The 24,971-nt window shown below is 46.4% G+C and overlaps 1 protein-coding gene across 4 annotated transcripts in view; it reads left to right on the top strand.

The window, feature by feature from the left end:
- The window catches only part of P2rx3 (purinergic receptor P2X 3), a 43,620-nt gene extending 19,732 nt beyond the window's left edge, over positions 1–23,888 (top strand). For all 4 annotated transcript variants that reach the window (NR_073054.1, XM_087654638.1, NM_001270621.2 and 1 more), the window contains 4 exon segments: positions 19,766–19,859; positions 20,132–20,197; positions 20,833–20,910; positions 21,412–23,888. Coding sequence is in view for 3 of the 4 variants with exons in the window: in XM_087654638.1 (XP_087510764.1) it covers positions 19,766–19,859; positions 20,132–20,197; positions 20,833–20,910; positions 21,412–21,525 (352 nt within the window). In the remaining variant the exon portion in view is untranslated.
- The last annotated feature ends 1,083 nt before the right edge of the window (positions 23,889–24,971 follow it).

Genomic DNA, 24,971 nt, shown 5'->3' with positions numbered 1-24,971 from the left:
GGCTGCAACCGCTTTGGGCAGCTGCAGTGTGACACATAGACTTTCTCTTAGGTGAGGTCTACTTCATGCTTGTGGTTTTTCTCAGAAACCATTCTCCATTCCTAGCACCTTCAGCATCCTGGGGTCTCCACTGAAGCTTATGCTTCACCTTCTCTGCTTCACAAAACAGCCTCTTAATGCTTCCGTCCGGACTCAACTACACATTGATTGGCTAGAATTTAGTGGCTTCAGTAGCTTCTAAAACCTTGGTGCTAACTTTTGTGACTCCTTCATTCCTGTATCTTTCACGCCTATAAAAATCAGTGCCACATATACATTGCCTCCAAGCTCTGCTGGCAGATCAAGATATAGCATAGCCCCCTAAGACAACAGTTACGGCAACTTTTGTGGGCCTTTGAGGAAGACCCTGGGGAAACCCTTTCCTATGTGGCCATTTGGGACAAGGAATACCTGTCCTCTGTTCTGGTGGTGGCATTCTTAATATAGACTACCTCTTTTTCAAGTGAATTTATGTTTCAGAAGTTGGAGCTTTCTGTGGTGAGATCTTGCCCTCGGGGTTTCTAGTTGCCCTAGTTCATAGCACCAGTTTCTCCCTAAGGGTATTGATTTCTTCAACAACTAGAGCTGCTTCCTCTACACGTGCTTTGTTGTTGACTTTTAACTTGCCTATACTCTTTCCTCATTACACTGGACACTTTGTGCTTTCCTACAGTACTTGCTTGCCCCCTTTCACTGTAGACCTGGCACCAAAGTGGTCCCTTAAGCTCTTATTACATCCCTTTAGGGCTTCTCTAGTCTGGAGCTCCACATTCTTTACATTCCTCCTGCAGGCTAGTTCCAAAGGCCTGCAAACCCACATGGTTATGTTTACCACATCATTGACCCTGCTCCTGGTACCAATTTTCTGCATTAATTCCTTTTCTAATTTCTGTGACAAAATACCCGACAAAAGCAGCTGAGGAAGGAAGGCTTTATTTTGGCTCATGGTTTGAAGGTCTTAGTTCACAGTGACAATAAAAGCAAGGCAGGAGTGTGAAGTGACAGGCCATATTGTAGCCTCAGTCAGGAAGCAAAGGGAGGTGAATTCTGGTCCCAGTTGCTTTTTCCTTTTTCCTTGGTGAACAACCATAGCCTATGTAATGGTACTGTCCAAACTCAGGGTTGATCATTACTCCTCAGTTAAATCTCTTTGGAAAAGCCCTCAAAGTCATGCCCATAAGTTGGTCTCCTGGGTATTTTAGAGCTAACCAAGTTGACAATCAAGATTAACCATCAAAATAACCAGCTCTCTTTTTCACTTGACTTCACAACTTTAAGAAATAATGGCCCTTTCCATTAAGTTTTACATTTGATAGTTTAAAATATATATGTATGTTCTCTGGTAAGAAGAATTTTAAAAACTGAAATTGCTTTCATAATCAACTCCAGAGTTTAAAAAACCATAGGAAACAACACATATTTTAAAGTAGGTTAAAAATACTGTTTGGCTCACTAGAAGAAATTGGCATATTTATTCAGTCAGTTCATCACACTGAGATCAATACAAAGGATATTTGTATGGTGGCTTAAAAATAGTGCTATATTTTAATAAAATTCTCAATCTAAAATACAAGTTTCCACACTTATGACTCCCTTTTGGCCATTAGAAGGTCTTCGGTCCTTCAAGTGGCTCATTTGGAGGAAGGCCTATGAACACCATGACTGTGACGAAGACCCTAACTACTGGTATCCTACAGGTTGGAGTAAGACCTTTCAGTTGAAGAAGAGCTGCTTTGGAGTCCTACATCTCCAGTTAATCATGCAGTGACTGTGCCCTAACTAGGAACAACAGGACTTGAGATATACTTAGCTCTAAATAAGCTTTGACTGGGGGTATAGATGTGAGTTGGTAGAGTGTGTGCCTAGCATGCAACAAGCTAGAGTCCCATCCTCAGCTCAAGAAACTGCACCAAACCTAAAGCCAGGAATGGTGGCATGTGTGTAACCACAGCACTCAGAAAGTGGAAGCAAGGTCAGTTCAAGGTCATCCTTGGTTGCATTGGGAGTTCAAGGTCAGCCTAGGCTTTATGAGTCCCTGCCTGAAAATAAAGAAATTTGGTTAGATTGTTTATTTGGACAAGACTAAAAGGAGGATCTCCAAGGACTCTGTCAGTATAATACTCAGGATCTAGGGAATCCACCTGAGAGGTATGGGCTCCTCTGAGGATCCCAAAAACTTATTCTCTTAGCAGAGCCAGATGTACAAAGGAGCCAAAACTACCCAGTTGGAACCTGGGTAAAGTTCCCCGAGAGTCCAAAGAAAAGTGCTATCAGGAGACATCTGGCATGCATGCCTAACAGCACTCCGCCTACATGCTATCACCTCCCTCCACCTGGTCCCCGCCACCACTCTCATACAGCAGTAGATACACTGACAGTCAAGGCCAAAGGCCACAAAGGCATCTTTCTCAATGTTCAGGTAAGAGGCACACATTATGTTTTCAATGACTCGGTGATCTTATGCTGTTGTTTAAATCTCACAAAGCTACTTATCAGTAGGACTGACACTCATCACCCCAAGTGCACAGCATTCTGCATGCTTTGGCCAATTATTCCTCAACTCACTGTCGAAGGTAGATGCTACCATCCTCCCACTGTACTAATGAGCACGGGCTTATTGAGTTTTCACCGCCAGTGTACCACATCTAGTACATTGGGAGACCTGGAAGTGAATAAATATTCTTGACTGATCTCTACCACAACCAGGAAAGCTTAGGGACACTCACAGTCGTTAATCCTCAGCGAGGCAAGTATAGCTGGTTGGTACTTTCCACCCTGCTGAAAAATAGAGAACCCAAGTTCTAGGGAACCGAAAATACCAACAGACGCCAGCAGCACAGTTCACAGCCTGGCCTTTTGCCTCCCTCCCAAACAAGTTCATTTGTCTCTCCTTCCAACAGAGGCCAGACTCCTCACCATTCTATTGTTGCCTTTCGCTCCGGAGAGAGTGAAATTATTCAGACTAGATTGGCCTTGCTATAAGCAGCACATCTGATACCCAGGGGCAGCTAGAGAGCTTCACTCCCATCACTAATTATGTCTGCAGCTCATTTCCATGCCCCTGCCTCACCACTTTCTGCAGCTCTTTGCTTGCAGAATCATTGATTTTTGAGATGGTCTAGGTGTTAAAGATCCGTTGGGTACTTTCAGACAAAGCTGTCCCCTCTCAGAGAGGAAACAGAAGCTCTGAAGGGGAACTGATTTGTCTAAGATTATGAGAGCAACTTAGTATAGGCTAAGAGGTCATTCTATCCAGGCTCCCACTTCTGTCTTCCTAAGACATAATCCTAAACACAGGTTACTTCATAAGGTTAGTAATAAGTCAGGTCCAGTTACTGAAAAAATAACCTTGGGTGCATCTCCCTTCAATTCTTAACCTAATCTGTTTGGTTCTATCCATCTATATTATCCATCTATATTAATTTGTGTATGTTCACTAAAGGCTTTTGTTCTTTCTCCCCCTGCAATTTGGTGGAGAGAATTTTCCACTCCTAAATCTGACTATTCCCCATAGGTAAATATTCTAATTATTCCTTAACATCATGTTTTTTGAAGCTTTTTTCCAAGCATATTGAGAGTGCAGTTGCTAGGGTTGTCTGGATTTGTGGTGGACAAAGTGCAGCTGTATCTAAAAATAAAAACTAGCAGCTCAACAATGCAGATAAAAGACCCCCTGGAGGTGGCATCCTGTAGCTTAGACACAAGACTGAGAGGTGAGCCTTGACGATCAGGTAGACACTCAATTCACCAGTACAGGATTTTATTCCTTTTTTTTTTTTTTCAGTTTTAAACTGGGCTCATTGTTGTGAGTATGTGAGCATGGTGAGCTTGTGGGAGCACACATGTGTTTGTTAGTCATTGAATGTTTAAGGCTGAGTGAGAGCAAGTCAGTGTGTGTGTGTGTGTGTGTGTGTGTGTGTGTGTGTGTGTGTGTGTGTAAAGGCATTGATGATTTAATGACAGATTTATAACACTGTATCTATCAGGGACTCAGTGGGAAGCAGATGGCTGCCTCAAATTGGGTAATTCAAGGAGAGCTTAATAAAGGGGCTGATTTGAAAGTGTGGGCAGAGTGCAGGAAAATCACAGGGCCCAAGGATAGTAATAGGACATAGGTCTGCAGGGCAGAGGGCAGAAGGTAGTGACTAGAGCTACAGAGTCATGGCATGTGAGGAGAGGGAAGCCCCACCAGCAGCCAGAATAGAGACAAATGCACAAAGGCAGGGAGAAGCTTGAACCAGAAGGCATATGTGAGATCCAGTCCAAATCTCTCTACTACCATGTGGAGGTCACTAATCTTTTTATACCATTGCTTAAAGTGTGAACCATTGCCCAGTAAAAGAACAGGCACTCACAGACATAAGCAATTTTTTTAAAAGCCATTTTATCTAGAAAAAGACATTTTCTTTTAAGAAATTTTCCATTTTTTTTATTTAATCTTTTTTTTTTCAGTCCAGACTTTATCCCCCTCCTGGACCCTCTGACTGTTCCACATCTCATACCTCCTCCAGCTCGCACCGCCACTTCCCATCTCCATGAGGCTGTCCCCACCTCCCCACCTTCACTCCACCAGACCTCTCCATCCCCTGGGGCCTCCAATCTCTTGACGGCCAGGTGCATCTTCTCTGACTGAGATCAGACCCAGCAGTCCTCTGTTGGGGGCCTCATATCAGCTGGCCATGCTGCCTGGTTGGTGGCTCAGTGTCTGAGAGATCTCAGGGATCCAGGTTAGTTGAGACTTCTGATCTTCTTATAGGATTGCCCTCCTCCTCAGCTTCTTCCAGCTTTTCCCTAATTCAACCACAATGTCAGCAGCTTCTGTTCATTGGTTGGGTGTAAACATCTGCTTCTGACTCTTTCAGCCACTTGTTGGGTCTTTCAGAGGGCAGTCATGATAGGTCCCTTTTTGTGAGCACACTATAGCATCAATAATAGCCGCAGGCCTTGGGGCCTCCCCTTGAGCTGAATCCCACTTTGGGCCTGTCACTGTACCTCCTTTTCCTCAGGTTCTTCTCCACTTTTGTCCCTGCAGTTCTTTCAGACAGGAACAATTCTGGGTCAGAATTTTTGACTGTGGTATGGCAACCCCATTCCTCCACTTGATGCCCTGTCTTTCTACTAGAGGTGAGCTCTACAAGTTCCCTCTCCCCACTGTAGGGCATTTCATGTAAGGTCCCTCCCTTTGAGTCCTGAGAGTCTCTCACCTCCCAAGTCTCTGGTACATTCTAGAGAGTGCCTCCAACTCCTACCTCCCAAGGTTGCCTGTTTCCAATCTTTCTGCTGATCCAAGGGCTTCAGTCCTATTCCCCACACCCAATACCTGATAATGTTCCCCTCTTCCCCTCCCTGTCCCTTTTCCCACCCAGGTCTCTCCCTCCTCCACACTGTTGCTGTCTTCAGACACACTAGAAGAGGGCATCCGATTCTATTACAAATGGTTGTGAGCCACCATATGGTTGCTGGGAATTGAACTCAGGACCTCTAGAAGAGCAGCCAGTTCTCTTAACTACTGAGGCAGCTCTCCAGCATCCAAATACACATTTTCTTAAAAAATACTTTTTTTTTAGGCAAGAGACATAGCTCAGTGGTAGACCACTTTCTTAGCATGTCCAAGGCCCTAGTTCTGAGGTCAGTTCCTAGCATGTCTTTAAAAGATACTTGTCTGCAAATATAAGACCCACAGGAACTAGTGACATGGGCTCTTTTTCTCTCATACAGTCCTGTTACCCTCACAGGAAGTTAGCACCCTAGATGGGGGTGGGTGGGTCATTCCAGTCCCTTATACGTTTATACATGTGCAACCTAAAATTCCATGTCTTCGAAGACCTCAAGAGCTCACCTCTGGTCATTATGTTAAGAGCCCTTAACGGGGGAGTCGGTGAAACCCTTTCTTCACACCTGTGCTTTTGACCTCATTCACAGATCACCACACCTTCCCACGCAGAAAGGTTTTGAAACGTGTTAGAAATGATCCACCTTCGCCAAGGCTCAAAGTCAGAGGCCTGGTCTGTCTTCATCTCTTCTAACAACACACAAATATAGAGCAGGGCTGATTGCTAGGGGGAAAATCAGAAGTACTTTTTAAAAACTCCTCCACCTTTATTGAAGAATTTTAGTATGTTACTCAATCTTATTTTTATTCACTTTACATCGAGTTCACTGCCCCCCTCCTGGTCACTCCTCCCAAATCCTCCCCCACCCTCCCTCTCCTTCTCCTCTAAGAGGTTGGGGCCCTCTGGATATCCCCCCACCCTGGCACATCATGTCTCTTCGAGGTTAGGTGCATCCTCTCCCACTGAGGTCAGTCAAGGCAGCCCAGTTAGACGAACACATCCCATTTACAGGCAACAGCTTGTGGGACAGCCTCCGCTCCAGTTGCTCAGGACCCACATAAAGACCAAGCTGCACATCTGCTATATATGTGAGGAGAGTCCTGGGTCCAGCCCGTGTAAGTTCTTTGGTTGGTTCAGTCTCTGAGAGCCCCAAGGGTCCAGGTTAGTTGACTCTGTTGGTCATCCTATCCCATTTGGAACCCGCAATCCTTCCTTCTATTCTCCCATAAGAGTTCCCAAGCTCCATCTACAAACAGAAGCACTTTTAATGTTGTCTGATTTCTCAGTTCCCCTCTGAGAGTTCCTAAGACAGCATTGCTACTAAAAGGCAGCTCGATTTTGGATTTCCTCTCTTGGTGTCTGGGACAAAAAAAAAAAGCACTTGTTCATCTGCTAGATATTCCTCGTGTGCTAGGTGTTTCCAGCAGGCGCTCTATGTTGGAAACGCACCCACAGCAGCTTTCATGAAGCTTAGATTTGGCCTGGTTCCGCTTCCATATCACATGCAGATCACCAAGCTCCTCGGCCAACTGACAGAGACAGCTGAAGTGGGCCCTGGCTTTCATCGCTCTCTCTACAGTCTGGATTTTCCCTCCTTCCAAACACCACAGAATATGTGTTTTAAAGGCACATTCAGTCATTTTCACAGAAAACCAGACTGTGGGAAGGCCTCTTCCATGGGGTGCTTGCAGTCTCCATGAGCCTTTTCCTCCCTCACCGTCCTGAGATATCAATGAAGGGCCAGTGGTCCTTGGTGGGTACAGACCTTTCTAATGTGCATGTCTATCCTGTCAGCACAGCAACTGATGTTGTTAATAGAAAATAGGATGGAAAGCTTGTTAGGTGCTGACCAAGGAGCTAAGAGGGAGTCTCATCTATCTGGCCTAGGCCACATACCTTATATTGTGCCAGAGAAGGTATTCAAAGGCTGGCAGCCTGGCCTCACAGCCTGCACTTGCAGCCACAGGTAAGAGAAATAGGACCAGTAAGGTTGTCTCCCAACCCCTGCTTACCCATGTGGCCCAGGCTAGCCTGCAGCTCATTATGCGACCCAGGCTAGCTTCTAATTCACAGTAATCCTCCTATATTCCTGATGCCTGGATGACAGGTGTGGGCCAGGACAGCCAGCTAGTACCATGTTTTTTTTAAAAACCAACAGCAGACTTTTTAAATGGCTGCTTCTGCAATTAATCAGGTCCCTAGACTCTAGGTAAATAAACTTGGCATTGGGCCTGTCTCTCAGGGGAGGAGTCCCAGCAGCCTCTAAGGATGTGGCCCCAGTCCCAGATGCAAAGAGATTGCCAGGCGATATTTTCCTATCGGTACAGAATCAACTGCAAAAGTGTATTTCAGCTGGCAAAATGACTCCCCAGCAGGCAAAGCTTTGCTGAGAACAGCACCTCCTTCACAGAGAAACCCAAACTCCAGGCCCAACTTTTCCCTCCCAAGTCAAACCTGGATCCCGCATGTTTGTTGCTGTTTTTCCTGCTGGTTTAACAGTTTTGGGTCCTGCTTTAGAAAGGAGTTTCCACCACTCTATGGGAGGACAAATCATTTCTAAACAGATATATGAGTGCTTCCAAGGGATTTGTGCACCGTGATAAAAAAACCCTGCTCCATTCAGCAAACATTGCTGAATGTCAGCTCAGCATGGGGAAGCCCTTGTAATGGCTGGCACTACTCAAAGATAAATCTGGCTGCCTGCTTCCTTGCACAGGAGTGTTCAGGCCTCAGGAGTGAGAACTCTTACGGATAATGACAGGATGACTTTGAAGGTCTCTTTCAGCTTCTAGTTCTATCACACACTGAGCTTCGTGGTGGACAGAGAGTTGAAAGAGGCCAGTGATCAAGGGAATGAGAAACCTGAACCCAAATAGCAAAACTGTTTTTACAAAAAAAAAAAAAATGCAGGCAGCTCTCCTTAGCTGTGGGTTCTACATCTGTGGACACTATCAAACGTAGATCAAAGAAATTTGAGGAAGCAATTATACCTGCCCCCAAAGAAGAACAGGTTTTGTTTCCTTCTTATACCCTAAACAATACAGCTGGACCACTATTTGCACAAAATGTGCACTTCCTTAGGAATTCATTATACGTATTCTAGGGAGGATCTAACACAGGCAGAGCAATGGGCAGAGTTTATAGAGAAACACTATGTGAATTTATATAAAGGGCTTGAGTCTTACATAAAGCGGTTTTGGTGTCTACAGGGCTTCTAGAATCAACCTTTTGGGAATACTGAGGGATGACTAAGAATAATTAAGCTAAGAATAACTAAAATGAAGGAGGGTGCAGCTCAGTTGTAGACTGTTTGCTTAGTATGCACGAGGCCCTGGTTTCTGCTGTCCAACCCAAAACAAAACCAGTCATGGTGGTGCACACCTGTAATCTGAGCATTTGGGAGACTGGGGCAGGAGGATCCTAAACTCAAGGTCATTCTTAGCTTCATATTGACTTTGAGACCAGACTGTACTACAGGAGACTAACAAAGCAAAAGGAAGAGTCAATCCTTACCTTTAAACCTAGCACTCAGGATGCAGAGGCATGCAAATAGATCTCTGTGATCTGTGAGCCATCTTGGTCTACACAGTGAGCTCCAGGCCAACTAGGGCAGGCTAAGCTTATATAGTGAGACCCTATTTTAGTAGTAGTAGTTGTCACCATCATCATCATCATGATGATGAAACAAAGGTGAGCTAGTTAGAGCCCAGGGTATGGAAGGATTAAAGCCAGGGACACTTAGTGTGATTGAAAGCAAGTCTAATCCCTTCTGTAAACCTGTTTCCATTTCTGTAAAATGGGTGGTAAAGCCCTTGTAAACTCTGAGAGCCTAAATTAACACACAGAGGTGTCTAGGGGCGTGGCCAGGGAAGGGCTTTGGAAGCTGGGGCTGCTGAAGTGTGCAGTTATTTATAGCCCTGTCACATTGGGACGGAGCTTCAACCCCGCCCCACAGAAGCATTTCTGACACATGATTTATTACAGCAATTGACGTTTGTACTCACTCATCCTTTATCTGTTCCTGCTAATGGCTAAGGGGACACGTATAAAGCATCTCAGTACTGTCAGGCCTCAGAATGGCTCAATTTGGTCCAGCGTAAGATAAGGATGTTCTGTCTGGTCACAGAACAGGTGTCTCTATGAAGGTCTCAGTAAGAAAGCACATTCAGCCAGGACTTAGGAAGAAATGTATGCCCAAGGAACCAACATGGGAGCTGAGGCAGATAAGTAGGAAAACTGGAAATCATTACCACCCTAAATTTGTGGTCGTTGTGGGAGAAATGGGTGTCTAGATTTAAACAAGAATCTTTGACATTCTCAGCACAACAGGCACAAACAGGCACAGTCACTAGCAAAACCAAGATGGGACTGGGAGGCAGAAAGCAGAATAAATATCCACCTTTTCTCCTGCCTGCCTTTCTGGTCCCCAGCCAGTGCCTTGCATTAACCAAACCTCCAGAAACCAGAGGGCAAGAGAGCTAGGTAGGCCGGGTAGTGATATCTCTCATCCCAAACAACTCCAACCCTGTCTCCTCTCTTCTTCTTCCTCTTCCCTTTCTCAGGTCAGCACTGGCAGCTGCTCGAGCACTGCCTCTCCTCTAATACTTTAGCGTCATCAGCTCAGAGCCGTGGTGTGCTTTTCTTGACAGCTGAGACGCTGTTGGAAGCACCTACTTAACACACTTCTTGCTTCCTGAAACTGAAGTCAAAGTTCATTTTCTAACTTAAGGAATTAGTAGACAGCATTTGAGCGGCCTGAGTTCAGATCTCAACCATGCCCCTTACCTGAGAGTTGTGCTTTTCTGGGGCTTGCAAAATCAAAGATAGAGAGATTGGGCATGGTGCTATACAACCTGTGATCTCAGCACTTGGGCGGCAGGGGCACGAAGGTTGCCACAACAATCTTTGTTAGAGTTGCAGGTCAATCAAGCTACATAGCGAGAGCCTGTACCAAAAGGAAAAATAAAACAGGCTACACACACACACACACACACACACCCTACTGAATCTATTTAGTGTTGCTTTTATTACGTACATGTTTAGGAATGACAACTTAGAATTGAACCACATATCAAAGAACTAACTCCTGGAGAAAATCGATTCGTCCTCTCTCAGCAGCCATTGAGCCATTGATTACCTGTAGTCCTTCATCTAGGAGTGAGGCCTTGTGAAATCTCCCCCGTTGACATGACATGTCCACTGATGTCATCATGCAAGTCCTGTTTAGACAACGATACTGTGTGGTTTTGGGGTACATCTTCCCCATTTGTCTAGAAAACCCTATCTAACAGGAGATCCTCTGGTTCCTACAATCTTTCCACATACCCCTCCTCTTCCATGATGTTCTCTGAACCTTAGGTGTACAAAATTGTTGTGTTGTAAAGGCATCAGTTGGGGCTGGGCACCCCACAGTCAGCCATTCTCCGCATTCAGACTAGTTGTGACTTTCTGTAATGGTCCCCATCTGCTACAAAAAGATGCTTTGAGGAGAGGTGAGAGCTACTCTTATCTTTAAGCATAAGGATTAGTATTTAGAATACAGTTAGGAATTATATCATCTTAGGAAAGTGGCAGAAATTGGTGCTTCTCTAAAATCTATGACCTCACTAGCTCTGGGTAGGTTTACAGTATTAGGCATGATTTCTTTCCTTCTCTGCAAGCCTTAAGTCCAATTAGACAGCTGTTGGTTACTACCAAGCTATAAGTACCACTATTGCGCTTTTAGGGATAGCTTGCTATGCTGGTCATTATTGTGATTCATAAGCATTACAGCTGGGTAGATCCTTCCTTCTTTGGCAGCTTGCGTAACACCTTCATATACCATGAGAGCAAGTCCTCAGGAAGGAGGCTTCAGGTCACTTCCAGATGAATTCTTTCGAGTTCCATGCATGAAGTGTGCTAGGGTCATACTTTCACATTCTAGTGTCTTCACACTACAAGACACCAAGGGCAATGACAAGAACCTCTTGGACTCTCCTGACCTGCAACTCAGAGTGAGGATTCTCATACCTAGCACCGGGATTTTTATTAGATAGTCTATGACTCTTGTGGGAAACATTATTGCTCCATTTAACATACTTATTAATGTTATACATTTTTAAGTAAGCTTATAAAACAATGTGTTTCCCTATAGCTTTTTAAAAACACCCTTACTGTTATTTATGTATTTTATGAATATTCTGTCTGCATGTACACCTGCATGACAGAAGAGGGCACCAGATCCCATTATAGATGGCCGTGAGCCACCCTATGGGTGCTAGAGATTGAACTCAACAAACGCTAAAAGAACAACTGGTGCTTTTAACCACTGAGCCATCTCTCCATCCCCAACCCTAGTGTTATTTATCTCTCCTTTCTCCTTCTCTTGACTCTGCTGAAATATTTCCTTCCTTCTCCCAGCCCCAATTTATCCCCTTCAACACTAGATGCTGATGTCTCTACTTTACAGATAGGGAAACTGATATGCAGATAGACAGGGTAGATGTGTGTTGGGTAGGCTTCCCAAGGTCATATAAAGTACATATAAAGTGTGTAGTAAAGCAAGGACTCAGACCCTAGGACTGTCTTATGTCTACTTAGGCCACCTAGGGCCACCAGCACCCTGCTGAGCTGTTGTGAAGTCTAAAGGTAGTCATGCGAGTAAAGCCTCTAGGTTGGGCTGAGCTTGTGTAAGTGTTCCACATACACTATGTCCTCGATCCTCCCCATATGTCCCCCATCAGTGGCATCTATCTTTCTACCTAGCCAGCTGCCGGATCTCGATGTTTTCTGTTTGAGAGAGAAAACAGCATGTTGTTACCACCCCAGTTCCATCTGCCAAATCAGGAGAATCTGGAGGAGCCCAGCCAGCAGAAGGATGCCCAGAGGCTAGCACTGAGAAAGTTAATCATTGCCGGGTTAAGAATCTGAGAAATTAATTCACTTTTCCAGCAAGCATTTCCTCAGTCCTTCACTGTGATCACCAGACCGTCAGACAAACATAGAGGGTAAGATAAGCCTCACAGCCCACAGACTAAGTGTCTGAGTCCAAGTTCTGTAGTAGAGGGCCTAGACAGGTAGGGCAGGGGCACTTCCCAACTACAGTTCTCTACACTGGCAAGCCTCTTCTCTGGAGTATAGAATGCCATTGCCTGTACTGTAAATTCTCCTCTGTGGTCAAGCTACAAGGGTACAGTCACTGAAAATGAAATTGGGAAGGTATATATACAGTTAGTTATCCTATCTAAGCCAAAGTGGGTGGATCCATCCACAACCACTTCAATTCATCTCTACCCTCCAGTCAAGTCACACTCTCAGCTTCTCCAAACCACCATGTCCTTCTGAAGCTAAGTCTAGGCCAAGAGTCTTTGCTGCCTGTTCTCTTGGAGTGGTACACCTAGGCTTCTCAGCCTTTTTCTCTGTCCCATTTTGGATGATGTGACTGATTGATAACTTCTCTCTCTCTCTCTCTCTCTCTCTCTCTCTCTCTCTCTCTCTCTCACACACACACACACACACACACACACACACACACACACAGAGTGTCAGGGTACCTAGCACGCAGTAGGTTCCCTAAGCATTTCTTGACCACTGAAACCATGACAGGTTGTCTGCACCTGGCCCTAATGACTAAATGTGCATTCACAGGGCAGAAAGGAAAAGAGCAGCAAACCGCATGAGCCAGACCTCCAAAGTCTATGTGAAGCAAAGTCTATGTTCTGGACTTGCAGGAAGGCAGGCATGTGCTATGGCGGGGAGGATGTGTGTGGTGGAAAACAGAGCTGTTCACGTTAGCAGGGCCTGAACTCTAGGCCAAGGTGGCAGTGAATGTCCTTGTCATCAACCCTACTTCCTAGCCGAGAAATTCAAAACTAGAGGCGTCAGAATGGGCTGGAGCAGTGGTCAGATGAAGAGTCTGGGGTCCTTCTTCCCACTGAGTGACTCCCCTGAGCTTCCTATGCTTGCCCTACTCAGGTTTACCAGGTACCCAGACACTAGCAAATGCAGTTGATCCTTTTAGCTTCAGAACTGAAAGAAGGCATGACCTAAGAGAAACCAGGATGGGGAGGAGAACAATTCTGCTGTCCTGCCTTATTTTATGTTACTAATAACAATGCTGTAGCTGGGTAAGGACAAAGAAAAGAGGTTTATTTTAACTTGTGATTCTGAGCCAAGGTAGAAGGGACACATCTGGAGATGGTCTTCTTGCTGGCAGACTCCTGAAGCAGCACAGTGTACCACAGTGATAGTCCGGCAGCGTTCAAGAGACCCACTAGACCTGCTGTCACAGCGTACCTACCCTTTTTGTTTTGTTTGTCTTCTGTTCTTTGTGTTTGTTTGTTTGTTTGTTTGTTTGTTTGTTTTGAGATGGGGGTCTCTCTACATAGTTCTGGCTGTCTTGAAACTATGTAGACCATGCTAGTCTGAAACTTACAGAGATTTGCCTGCCTCTGCCTCCTGAATGCTAGAATTCAAGACCTGGCCAAGCTCTTCTCTTTTTAAGTTTATTTCACATTTATTAGTAATATATATATATATATATATATATATATATATATATATATATATATATATATATATATATATCACCATGTGAGTGCTTGGTATCTGTGGAGGTCAGAAATCAGATCTCCTGGAGCGAGTGTAAGCCACCATGTAGGTGCTGGAAACCATGAGCAGCAAGTACTCTTAATTGCTGAGCCACCTCCCCAGCCCCAGCACGTCCGCTCTTGCTACAACTCTTTAACCCATTTCTTCATTGATCACAGAGACTCATGAGGGTAGAGTCTAATCACTTCTTAAAGGTCCTGTCAATACCACTTTTTAAAAAAGATTTATTTACTTTTTATATATAAGTGCACTGAAGCTGTCTTCAGACACACCAGAAGGGGGCATCAATTTCATTACAGATGGTTGTGAGCCACCATGTGGTTGCTAGAAATTGAACTCAGGACCTCTGGAAGAACAGTCAGTGTTCTTAACCACTGAGCCACCGCTCCAGCCCTCAATACCACTTCTTTTTTTTTTTTTTCAATACCACTTCTTAATGTGGTATTCTTGCCATAAAGATTCAGTTCCAGCATGCATTTCAGGGGAGATAAGCCATAGTCAAACCGCAATGCTGGCTAAGAGTGTGGACTCTGGGATGGACTGTATTGGAATTCCAGCTTTGACTTTTATGGATTTTTTAAAAGATTTAATTATTTTATTAACATGAGTACATTGTAGCTGTCTTCATACACACCAGAAGAGGCATCAGATCTCATTATATATGGTTGCTGGGAATTGAACTGAGGACCTCTGGAAGAGCAGTCAGTGCTCTTAACTGCTGAGCCATCTAGACAGCCTGTAGATAGTATTGCTTATCTTGGCCTTGAGATAAGAAACTTAACTCTTAACTCATTCTCTCCACAGCTTACACACGCGCGCGCGCACACACACACACACACACACACACACACACACACACACACGCACACACGTTTTCAGTAAAGGTAAAAGTCTCAGAGAGTATGAGTGATGTGCTCAGGGACAAAATGATAGTTTAAGGAGAGCCAACTGTCACTCTTGGCTCTTAGACCTTTTTAGAGAGCTTTTTCCTGGGAGTGACCCCTTTGATCTAGTCCTTGTCAACTCTAACTCATTCTTTGTCCTTTGGAAAAGCTCTAATTGGGCCTCAGTCTTCTCAGTGAAAACACCAGTGGGGGCAGGGGATGTAATAGTCAGGATAAGTATTGCTAACTGCTGTAAGGAACAATCTTCTCATCTCATCAGTGGCTTAACATTGTGGCTCAGTGAGGTTGGAGAGCTCCAGGCAGTCATCCTGGGCTCTAGCCTGCTGCCATCTTCATTCAGTCTCCTCCAGGACTGCCTCATTAACCTAGCCCGGTAAGGTACACTGCCCCGAAGCAGGTAACAAGACTTACCTCCATCCACATTCTATTAGAAGAGCCAGTGATGGAGCACCAACTAGATGTGAGGGACTAGGAAATAAGGTCCAAGTGTACCTCAAGAGAGAAGCTACCCAAAGCCGTTATGACTTGAGCCATCCCCTGTCACAGGGATGGGACGGCTTCTGTGATCACCATTGGCTTCCTTGGAGCAGAGTCTGGACTCTAGGGCTGCACTCGTCTACAGCCTAGACCCTCCTCTCTAAGCTCTGCAATTCCTCCCTCCCAGCAAGAAGAGATGTCTTCCCTGCCAAGCATCCTTGAGGGTGGGTGGCTGGTGAGATAATGATCTTACCACGCTTATTGCCTCTTGGAAGGCAGGTGCTGGAAGGAAACCAAGCCCGCTCTGATTTTTCTCCCTGTTCCCTTCACATTCCTTCCCGGGATAAATTTAACCAATGGAGCCTAGGATGCCAACTTCTTGTTCTCTGAGTCCATGTCAGAGCATTTGTCATGGATGCAGACATAGGCTGGGCATGGAGGTTGCAGGACCACAGGCCCGACCCCTGCCTGCCTCAGATATCTGTGATTCATCCCGATTCCCCATGCCCAGTTGCCAACCTCTGTGTGATAAGGATCTTGTCTTCCTTAGTGGTGTGAGAATGTAGAATTTAGAAGAGTTCTGAGATCTTGCTCCGGGGTGCCTGTATCCTTAACAGCTAGCTAGAGACAGATGGTTCAGGGATTCCAAGTTTGGGCTGTGGAATCATAGAATCAGAAGTCATCAGACTCAAGCAAGTCACCTGCTCTTCTGTCTCCAGATCTATAAAATGGGTCAACGATAGTGTATTATTCATGAGGTTAGCTGGGGTACTCTGCACATATTTCTGGGGCTTTATATTTAGTGGGTGCTAAGATGGTCATGGCTTGCTCAGACCCTTAAGCCAACCTGAAAGCCACAGGTTTCTAAAATCTTCTACCCATTTCAAATACTTCTTTTCCTAACTTCTTTGAGATCTCCCTGGAGGTCTCCTTGGAGTCCCGGGCTCACCATGGATATAAAAACAGTCCCCTTCTTGCTGTCCATTCCATCATCCTCCTGCTGCTGTGAACTGGAATTCATTCTGCTTTGCCTTGACCTGTGTAGCACGCTCCCACCATTACCCAGTGGGAGACATAACCTACCAGTGTTACCCAGACATAACTTACCAGAGTTAAAGATGCCTCGTTCCTCACACCCTTCCCTGACCTCCAGGCCTTCCTTTCTTCCTGCTCACTGGCTCTACGTCATTCAGCGTCCCTACTGGGTCACTTTCATTTTTCCTCTAGGTCTCACTCTCTGGCTAACCGTCTCCTTTCTGCCTTCCCTCACTCTGCCCCTTCAACTGCAGAGCCCACAAGATCACCTTTGCTTCAGTCACCCCTAAGAATATTCCCACTGAACAATTCTCAGCCTTATTCTACAGGTTCAGCATTCACACCTTACCCAGGCACAGGCAGGGCCAGAAATCTGCTACCTAAACTCTGCTGCACTGCTTCCTGATCAACAGAACTGTCTAGACCCGAGCTTCCCCCTTTGCAAAATGGGGGCACTTAGGATAAGTCCGCCAAGGAGACAGGGACAGCCTCAAAAGGTGTAATTACATGAAGAAACACTGCACAAGGGTACACATGGAACAAGGGGAGCCTACACAGTGAAGGACCCCAAGGTTGGTAGCCTGTGGAAGCTGTTATCCTGGGGCCAGCATGGGCAAGCCAAGGCAGAAAAGCACAGGATCTAGAAGAAGCTGAAACAGCTCTATAAGCCATTGGCCTGTGTGGGGAGGAGCTAAGGAGGTTACACACCCATCCTTTCTGCGCTCCTGTTGGATCTACTTCCTGTTGGATGAACCTGACTAAAAGATAAGCAGACTGCTTGACAGAAACAGCAAAGGACATGTTCCCTTGGCAGGGAGCTGGGCAGAGAAAGGGCAGAGAAAGATGGTGTTCACTAGACAGAATCGTGGATGTGGGATTTTAGTAGTGCTCACCTCCAAGAGTCGGTCTCAGCGAGTGTTCGCTCACTCCTGCCAACAGAGCTTCAAAGGGACAGGAGCACCCCTATTTTTATCGTCATGGATGCTGACAGATATCCCAAGGACTAAGAAACACTAAAGGCCACACTATTTGCAGATGATGACTATAGGACCCAGACTACTTTCTGCCTGACTACAGAGTTCCCCAGAGTCAGCCAGAGCAGTGGCTGACATTTCACCATGCCCTTCCTTCCACACCTCTCACCCTCCAGCTCTGGTCCACTTTGGCTTCGTGTTTTCTTCTTCTTCCGTCTGTACAGTTGCAGTGGGGACATCCCTGGAGAGAGATGTAACCTCCACCCTTACACACATTCAGGACTGAGTTCTCAGACCCCTCCTTTCCAGCAGGCAGAAGCCCAGGGATCTGTGCTGATGCGAAGACTCAGAGAACCCAGCAGCTTTGGCTTTATACTTAGAATTTTCTGGACTCTTTGGTCGGTCAGTTGTTTTGTTGTTGTTGTCATCATTTCTTTTTGTTTTGTTTGTGTTTGTTTGTTGGCTGTCCGTCCTTCCCCACCCATCTCTGCAACAGGGTTTCTTTGTGTAGCCTTCGCTATCCTGAGACTAGCTCTGTAGAGGAGGCTGGCTATCTCCAGAGTGCTGGAATTAAAGGTGTGCACCACCACTGCCTTCCAGAACTCTTATTTCCATTACATTACTTAACCCTGACATCAGGAAGCCATTTCACAGTGGTGGAATTTTGTCCAAGAGATTAGGCCCAATGTTAGTGCCTGGTCTGTGGTAATGGCCTGTGGTAGCATAGCCACATAGGGAGAGAATATTTGATTTAGAGCTCAGAAGTCCAGTGCAATTCCAGTTCCAAGTCCAGCACTTAGGATCTGCAAAGCCACAGGCAATTCCCTTCCCTGACAGGCATCTGCAAAATGGGGTGTGAACGCCATCCTTCTGTGCAGGCACCACCTGAGTCCGCAGGAAGAAGGACACACATAACAATCTTGGGGAGAGAGGTTTTCAGAAATGGCTCAGTGGGTAGAGTATAGTTGTTGCTCAAGCGTAAAGTTCCATCCCCAGCACTCAAGTTTTTAAAAGTCACCCATGTTTTTACAATCCCGGTGCTGGGAAGGTAGAAATAAGAGGCTTCCAGGGTGCCTTTAACCAGCCAGTCTAGCCTGACGAGCTTTGGATTTAGTGAGAAACACTGTCGAGAAGATATAGTGGAAAATAATCACAGAAGACATCTGATGGTGATCTCAAGCTACACACGCATAGGCCATGATATCCACACCCACAGTTATATACAAACACACCACATACACACATGTGCACACACAAGCGATGTAGGGAAATTATTTTAAAAGGAGAGTCTTGGAGGTGGGTCTTCTGGGTCTGAGAAAGGAATAGGGGACACAGGAGGAAGAAACAGCCCTTTTTATGGTGAGGTGGATAGGAGAAGAGGCAGGATGTAGACCAGGAACTGTTGGACCCGGTGACCTCTGCCACCAGATCTCCAACATAGAATAGTTGATGAGTTTAGGACGATAGATTCTGTGCTCAGGGGTTGTGTCATTTGCTGATTTTCAACTAAGATTGTCTGGTGTTTTCCATCCAAGGCAACTCAGGAGGACAGGAAAGAAAGAACATAGGAGGGGTGAAATTTGGCCAGGCTTTGGAACGGGAAGATTGGGCAAAGGACCAAGCTCCAGGGGAGTGGCAGTACCGTAGCATGGCTCTCTTCTAAGGGGCTTTACCAGCAGCTGACTGAGACAGATGCAGACAGCTAACCATTGGACTGAGGTCAGGCACCCCTATGGAAGAGTTATTGGAAGGGCTGAAGAGGCTGAAGGGGATGGCAACCCCATAGGAAGAACAACAGTATCAACTAACCAGACCCCTCAGAACTCCCAGAGGCTATATTGCCAACCAAAGAACATACATGCACTGGTCTGTGACCCCTGGCACATGTGTAGCAGAGGACCGCCTTGTCAAGCATCAGTTGAAAAGGATGCGTTTAATCCTGTACAAAATTAATGCTCCAGGGAAGGGGGATGTTAGTGGGGTGAGGTGGGATTGGGTGGGTGGCTGACAGAGCACTCTCTCATTAGCAAAGGGGAGGGAGCATGGGGTTAAGAACTCTTGGACGGGGGTTGGGGATTTAGCTCAGTGGTAGAGCGCTTGCCTAGCAAGCACAAGGCCCTGGGTTCGGTCCCCAGCTCCGGAAAAAAAGAAAAAAGAAAAAAAAAAAAGAACTCTTGGAGGGGTCAGGAAGGTTGGCAACATTTGAAATGTAAATAAATAAAATAATTAATAAAATGAAAAAAGGGGGTGGAGTAGGGAGGAGAGTCTTAATTCTCACCAACAAAAGATTCCATATACTCTGTTATGGCCCAGGAATCTGCTTGTTGAAATTGCCATGATATCAGTCCAGGAAGAACGATGGCAGGAATCTTGACAACCTTGATAATGACCCATTTTCACCTCTGGCCTCCAGGTTTGCCAAATACTATAAGATGGAGAACGGCAGCGAGTACCGCACACTCCTGAAGGCTTTTGGCATCCGCTTTGATGTGCTGGTATATGGGAACGTGAGTCCTGGGACCCATCGGATGAGGGGAGCAGGGGAAGCTTCTCAGGCCTGCACTTGGGCCCTGAAGAGGCTCTCTGGAGATGAGGGTCTTCCACTGGCCAACTGGCCACATCCCCTATCAGCTCCCTATACTATGTAGGGTGGAACCCTTTGACCCACCAGAACCTTTCCAGGCTCACAGCCTCTCTGACGGGGAGTCCAAGTTGAACATCAGCCCAGCTCTTCCTGTTGTGCCCTCTGTCTATATGCCTTGGTCTTTTGTACACACAGGCTGGCAAGTTCAACATCATCCCCACCATTATCAGCTCGGTGGCGGCCTTCACTTCTGTGGGAGTGGTAAGTTCATCAGTCTTTCCAGGCCCTCCCAGGGCAATCAGGGTGGGGCCAAGCCAGGCACAGTGCTACTAAGCAGCTCAGCTAATGCCCGCCTCTGGCCTCCAACACCTGCTGCTGAGTAGCACTGGTCTGGGCGTTTCTCTATATTACCTCCCAAGGCTTGTGGCCTCCAGAGATGGCCTTCCTGTTTTCAGGTAATTCCACTTACAAAAAAAATTCCTGCCTCTCACCATGAAGGAAGGGAGAGACTCCATGTTTCCACTGTCCTAGGATGCCTTATTGAGGAATAGAACCTTGGGAAAAGGTGGGGACAAAGGCCACTCCCAAGACCCCTCCCCTAGCTGAGGAGCTTCTCCCATCATTCCCTCCGTGCCTGAGATCCAGCGATGTTTCTCGGTAGCTAAACATCGGTAGGCCATAGAGGATCCTGCAGAGCTTCTGGACCTTCTCTGAGAAGGGCTGCATAGTCAGGTCTGTGTTCAAGACTCAGCCCCTACATGCCCCGTCCCCCAACAATGCTTCAACACCTGTCTGCTGAAGGTAGTCCTAGCCAAGAGCTAGACAACGAAGAGGCCATTTGAGCTCCACCCGTCTCACATCTACTGTTTGAGCTTACACTGCCCCTTTTCCTCCAGGGCACTGTTCTCTGTGACATCATCCTGCTCAATTTCCTCAAAGGGGCTGATCACTACAAAGCCAGGAAGTTTGAGGAGGTGAGTTTGGGAAGAAGCTGAAAAGTGGAGAAAGCAGGGCAGGGGGGACTGCCGGACCTTGGGGACTCTTCGGGGTGTCCAGAAGATCAGTGGGCCTCCATTAGTATATGGAATCCAAGAGAGGGTTCAACAAAGAATGAACTCTGGAGATTTGGGGCTGGTTGGAGCTCAGGGGTCTTCTCTAGTATGCCCAAATCACGAGCCCTTTCCCATACAAGAAAAAAACTGGAAGTGGGTAGCTCTGTCAGTCATTGTCAACATGCCCACCATTCATTGCTACTTGTCCACTTCTGGGGCAGAATAGTCCTTGCCTGGAGATAACGTGGGTTACAGTTTACCCTTGGAGTGCATGCAAAGTTCTGGGTTCCCAGAGACTTATTCTACCTCCCTAATGACCAGGCAACTCCACCCTACCTCCCCGCTGCTGATTCTGTCAAATGGGTTACATTGGAAGTTCTTGCGCAGTGTCAGACATGACAGTGCCAACCCTTCTGCTTGCAGGTGACTGAGACAACACTGAAGGGTACTGCGTCAACCAACCCAGTGTTCGCCAGTGACCAGGCCACTGTGGAGAAGCAGTCTACAGACTCAGGGGCCTATTCTATTGGTCACTAGGGCCTCTTCCCAGGGTTCCATGCTCACCCTTAGGCTGCAGAACCTGCAAACAGGCCACTCTATCTAAGCAGTCAGGGGTGGGAGGGGGAGAAGAAGGGCTGCTATTTCTGCTGTTCACCCCAAAGACTAGATCCAGATATCTAGGCCCTCACTGTTCAACAGATAGGCAATGCTTCCCACTAAGACTTGAATCTTGCCTTTACCCCTTGCATGCCTCCCACCTGCTTCCCTGGATCCCAGGACAGCAGCATCCACCCCTTTCCAAAGGATTGAGAAAATGGTAGCTAAGGTTACACCCATAGGACCTACCACGTACCAAGCACTTCCACACATATTATCCCTTTTCACCCTTAAAATAATCCTATAAGGTAGATTTCTTGGGTTGTTTGTTTGTTTTGTTATTAAGAGAAGCAAAGGCCCAGGGAGACCGAGGCGTTTGCCCCAGGCCATGTAGCTAGGAAGTGAGATCTACACCCTGGCTAGCCCTTCTGCCCACATCTGTAATGGAAGAATGAACTCTCTAGGCATCTACCCTTCTGTGTCAGTTGCCTTTCCCTGCCTTCCCATGATGCCCAACAGTGAGCTTTTTCAGGAATGCAGCCCTACTTTAGGGGAGCCCACGGAAATGCAGAAGGAAATAGCTGTGACTATCAGTGATTTTTCCTTGCCTCACCCCATATCGCAAGCTCAAGCTGAGGAAGAGACCTTTATTCTCCAATGAGGTCCTCACACATCCACACATCTGGGCCCTCACTCCGGAATCTAGACAGAAAACACACACATACATGACCGACAAGAGGCAATTTCTAACCCTAGCACCATGTCCCAGTACATCAGCTGTCTTAGTTTATAGCACTGTTGGGAAAGCCATGGTTAGGGGCTGGGGATGTAGTTGGGTAGGTAGAGTGTTTGTCTAGTATGTTAGCCCTAAGACCAACCTGCAGCACTTCATAAACCAGGCACACTTGTAATCCCAGCACTCGGGAGGTAGGCATGGAGGATCAAAAGTTCGAGTTTATCCTTGCCAACGCAATAAGTGTGAACCTTGCCTGGAACCCATGAAACTGTTTCAAAATAGAAGTGGGGAGACCCAGTAAGACCCAATACCTTGTGAGCATTCAGCCAGGGCAGCAAGGCCTGTTTTCACAGGATCCTAACAGGTGATCAGGTAGAAGCTAAAGGAGCCTCAGAAACCATCATGTCTAGGCCTCTTGCTTACTGATCATTAACCCTGAGGCCAAAAATGAAAAATTTCTTGCCTTGTGCCATTGTGAGGGGCCAAGAGAGGACACAGGTGTCCTGTGCATTATAAGCTGAAGACAAGTTCACATTGTCTCCATAGCCCAGATGTCCCATCTCCTTTCTGAGTTTTTAAAGAAAACAAGAGATGTTGAGGAAGCTCTAAATGTAGCGGACAAAACTCAAGGACAGATCAAGGTGTAGGAAAGAAGCAGGTTGAGAGGCTCTTTTGGTTTGGTTTGTTTATTTGGTTGGTTGGTTGGTTGGTTGGTTGGTTGGTTGGTTGGTTGGTTTTGATGAAAAGACTTTCCTGTGCATTCCTGGCTGGCCTCAATTTACAGATCTCCTCTCTCAACTCAACTTTTCCCCAGTATTTGGATCTGCAGGCAAGCGCCATTATACAGCTGGGGGCATCTCTTTTAAAAGAATATATGATTAAGTATCAGAAAAGTTCATGCAAATCAGTGGGCCTGAGGTATACATTTAATTAATATCAGGGCCAATCTGCCTCTTAAACATGGGCTTGATGCTGAGAGCTTAGAAGAGATGAGCATTCATGTGGACAGAGGGCTGGCCCCTCACCGGACGGTGCAAAGAGATGTGGGAGAGGGAGAGTCTAGGAGGACCACAGGAGTGCTCACACAGACCCAACCTCAATGATGCCCACCCCAGGGGGAGAAGGGGTAAGAGTCCTCCCACTAGCTTCATCAATCCTTTCTTCCCTCTGCTTGCCCACAGCCCCATCATAATGTGTGATGGGGTACTGTCTCCCTAACACCAGTGTCAATTCCTGGGTAGTATCCAGAGACCTGGCCAGGCTTCATCTCTCCAATAGAGACATCAGCAAAGGAAAGAGCACAGCCTCCAAGAAGGAAGCTTATAGCCCCTCATTGGGCCAAGGCTGAGTTCACCAAGATGCTCCCTAGAAGAAGATGGAGACACTGTGTCCTAAGAGGATCTCATACCCCAGACTAGAATAATTCTTCCCCACATGCCTGGACCTCTTCTGGGCCTTCAGTAAGTGTGTAAACTCCATGCTGTACTCTCCTTGTCTGAACCAAGTCCACTTCGATGTGCTAGATGTCAGCTAATCATAGAAATTACAACGACCAGCTTGTATCTGATACACTGTGGTTTACTCAGCGCCATCATTACCATGGTCACACGGGCCCTGACCACACCTGGGGAGTGTCTGTGGTTTGTTAGTAATCTCACTCGGCAGAGAAACAAATAGTATTGGAACTAGAAATGGAATCTGTGTTCACTCTCAAGGTTACATTGCTCAGCATACACACTGTCATTCAGCGGTGAAGGAGCTCACCTTTGGCAAGCCGTGGGCTAAATGTACGACAGGCATTACTTAATTTAATCATCATTTCACAAAAGAAACTGGGGTTGCATAAGATTAAGGAATAGAAGAAGAACTGACTTGAACCCAGAGTTCTGTGATGCTGGACTGTGAAATGTTGGCTTCTGTGATATCAGGGGAAAGTCAAGACATTTGTTGACTCACCTTTTTATGTTATGTTATGTATGTTACCTGGGCTAAGCAAGATCTTGCTGCAGTAATGAGTGAATTCTAAGTGAAGCAGCTAGCACAGACTCCCAGTGGCAGGGAAACCAAGAGCTGGAGAATCATAAGAATTATCTGGTGCTCAGACCTGCACTAGGAAGAAGCAGGGACACATCACAGAGCCAGCTTACTAAAGGAATACCACAGCTGTCCTCTGGAGTCCCTAGGAGGAGAAGACAGTGGACCAGCAGTCTGCTTCCCTCCTTTTCCCCAGATCCCCACCATACCCTGACAGTTCCACAACCTTCCCTTCTGTGTCCATTCTCACAACACCTGTTCTCGGCAAGTTACCAGTTAACCTCCTGGGGATAGTACCCAATAAGCTTCTGGGGAATGTCTTCTCTCAGGATTATTTGCCTTTTAATCAAGAGCTAAGCAAGAGTGGAAGACTTTAAACAGCCAGCGAGATTACTACATAAAGACAGAGTGAGATACCCAAAAGCAGCGCCAGAGATTTGAGAAGCATTTTACTAGCTCAGGTCTTCCCTAAAGAGGCTTTAGTCAAAAAAGGAGCTTGTCCTCACCACACATACCTCTGCCTATGGATTTGGACATCAGGGTGTTGGGCTATTTGATTAGAGACCATTCTCTATCAGGGAAGGGGGAGAAGGAAGAGGAGGAGGAGGAGGAGGGG

The sequence above is a fragment of the Rattus norvegicus genome, chromosome 3 (genome assembly GCF_021556685.1).
Source record: "Rattus norvegicus strain SHRSP/BbbUtx chromosome 3, alternate assembly SHRSP_T2T, whole genome shotgun sequence".
NCBI lineage: Eukaryota > Metazoa > Chordata > Mammalia > Rodentia > Muridae > Rattus > Rattus norvegicus.
The sequence above is the reverse complement of the archived record's forward strand: the minus strand, read 5'-3'. Positions and strand labels throughout refer to the sequence as shown.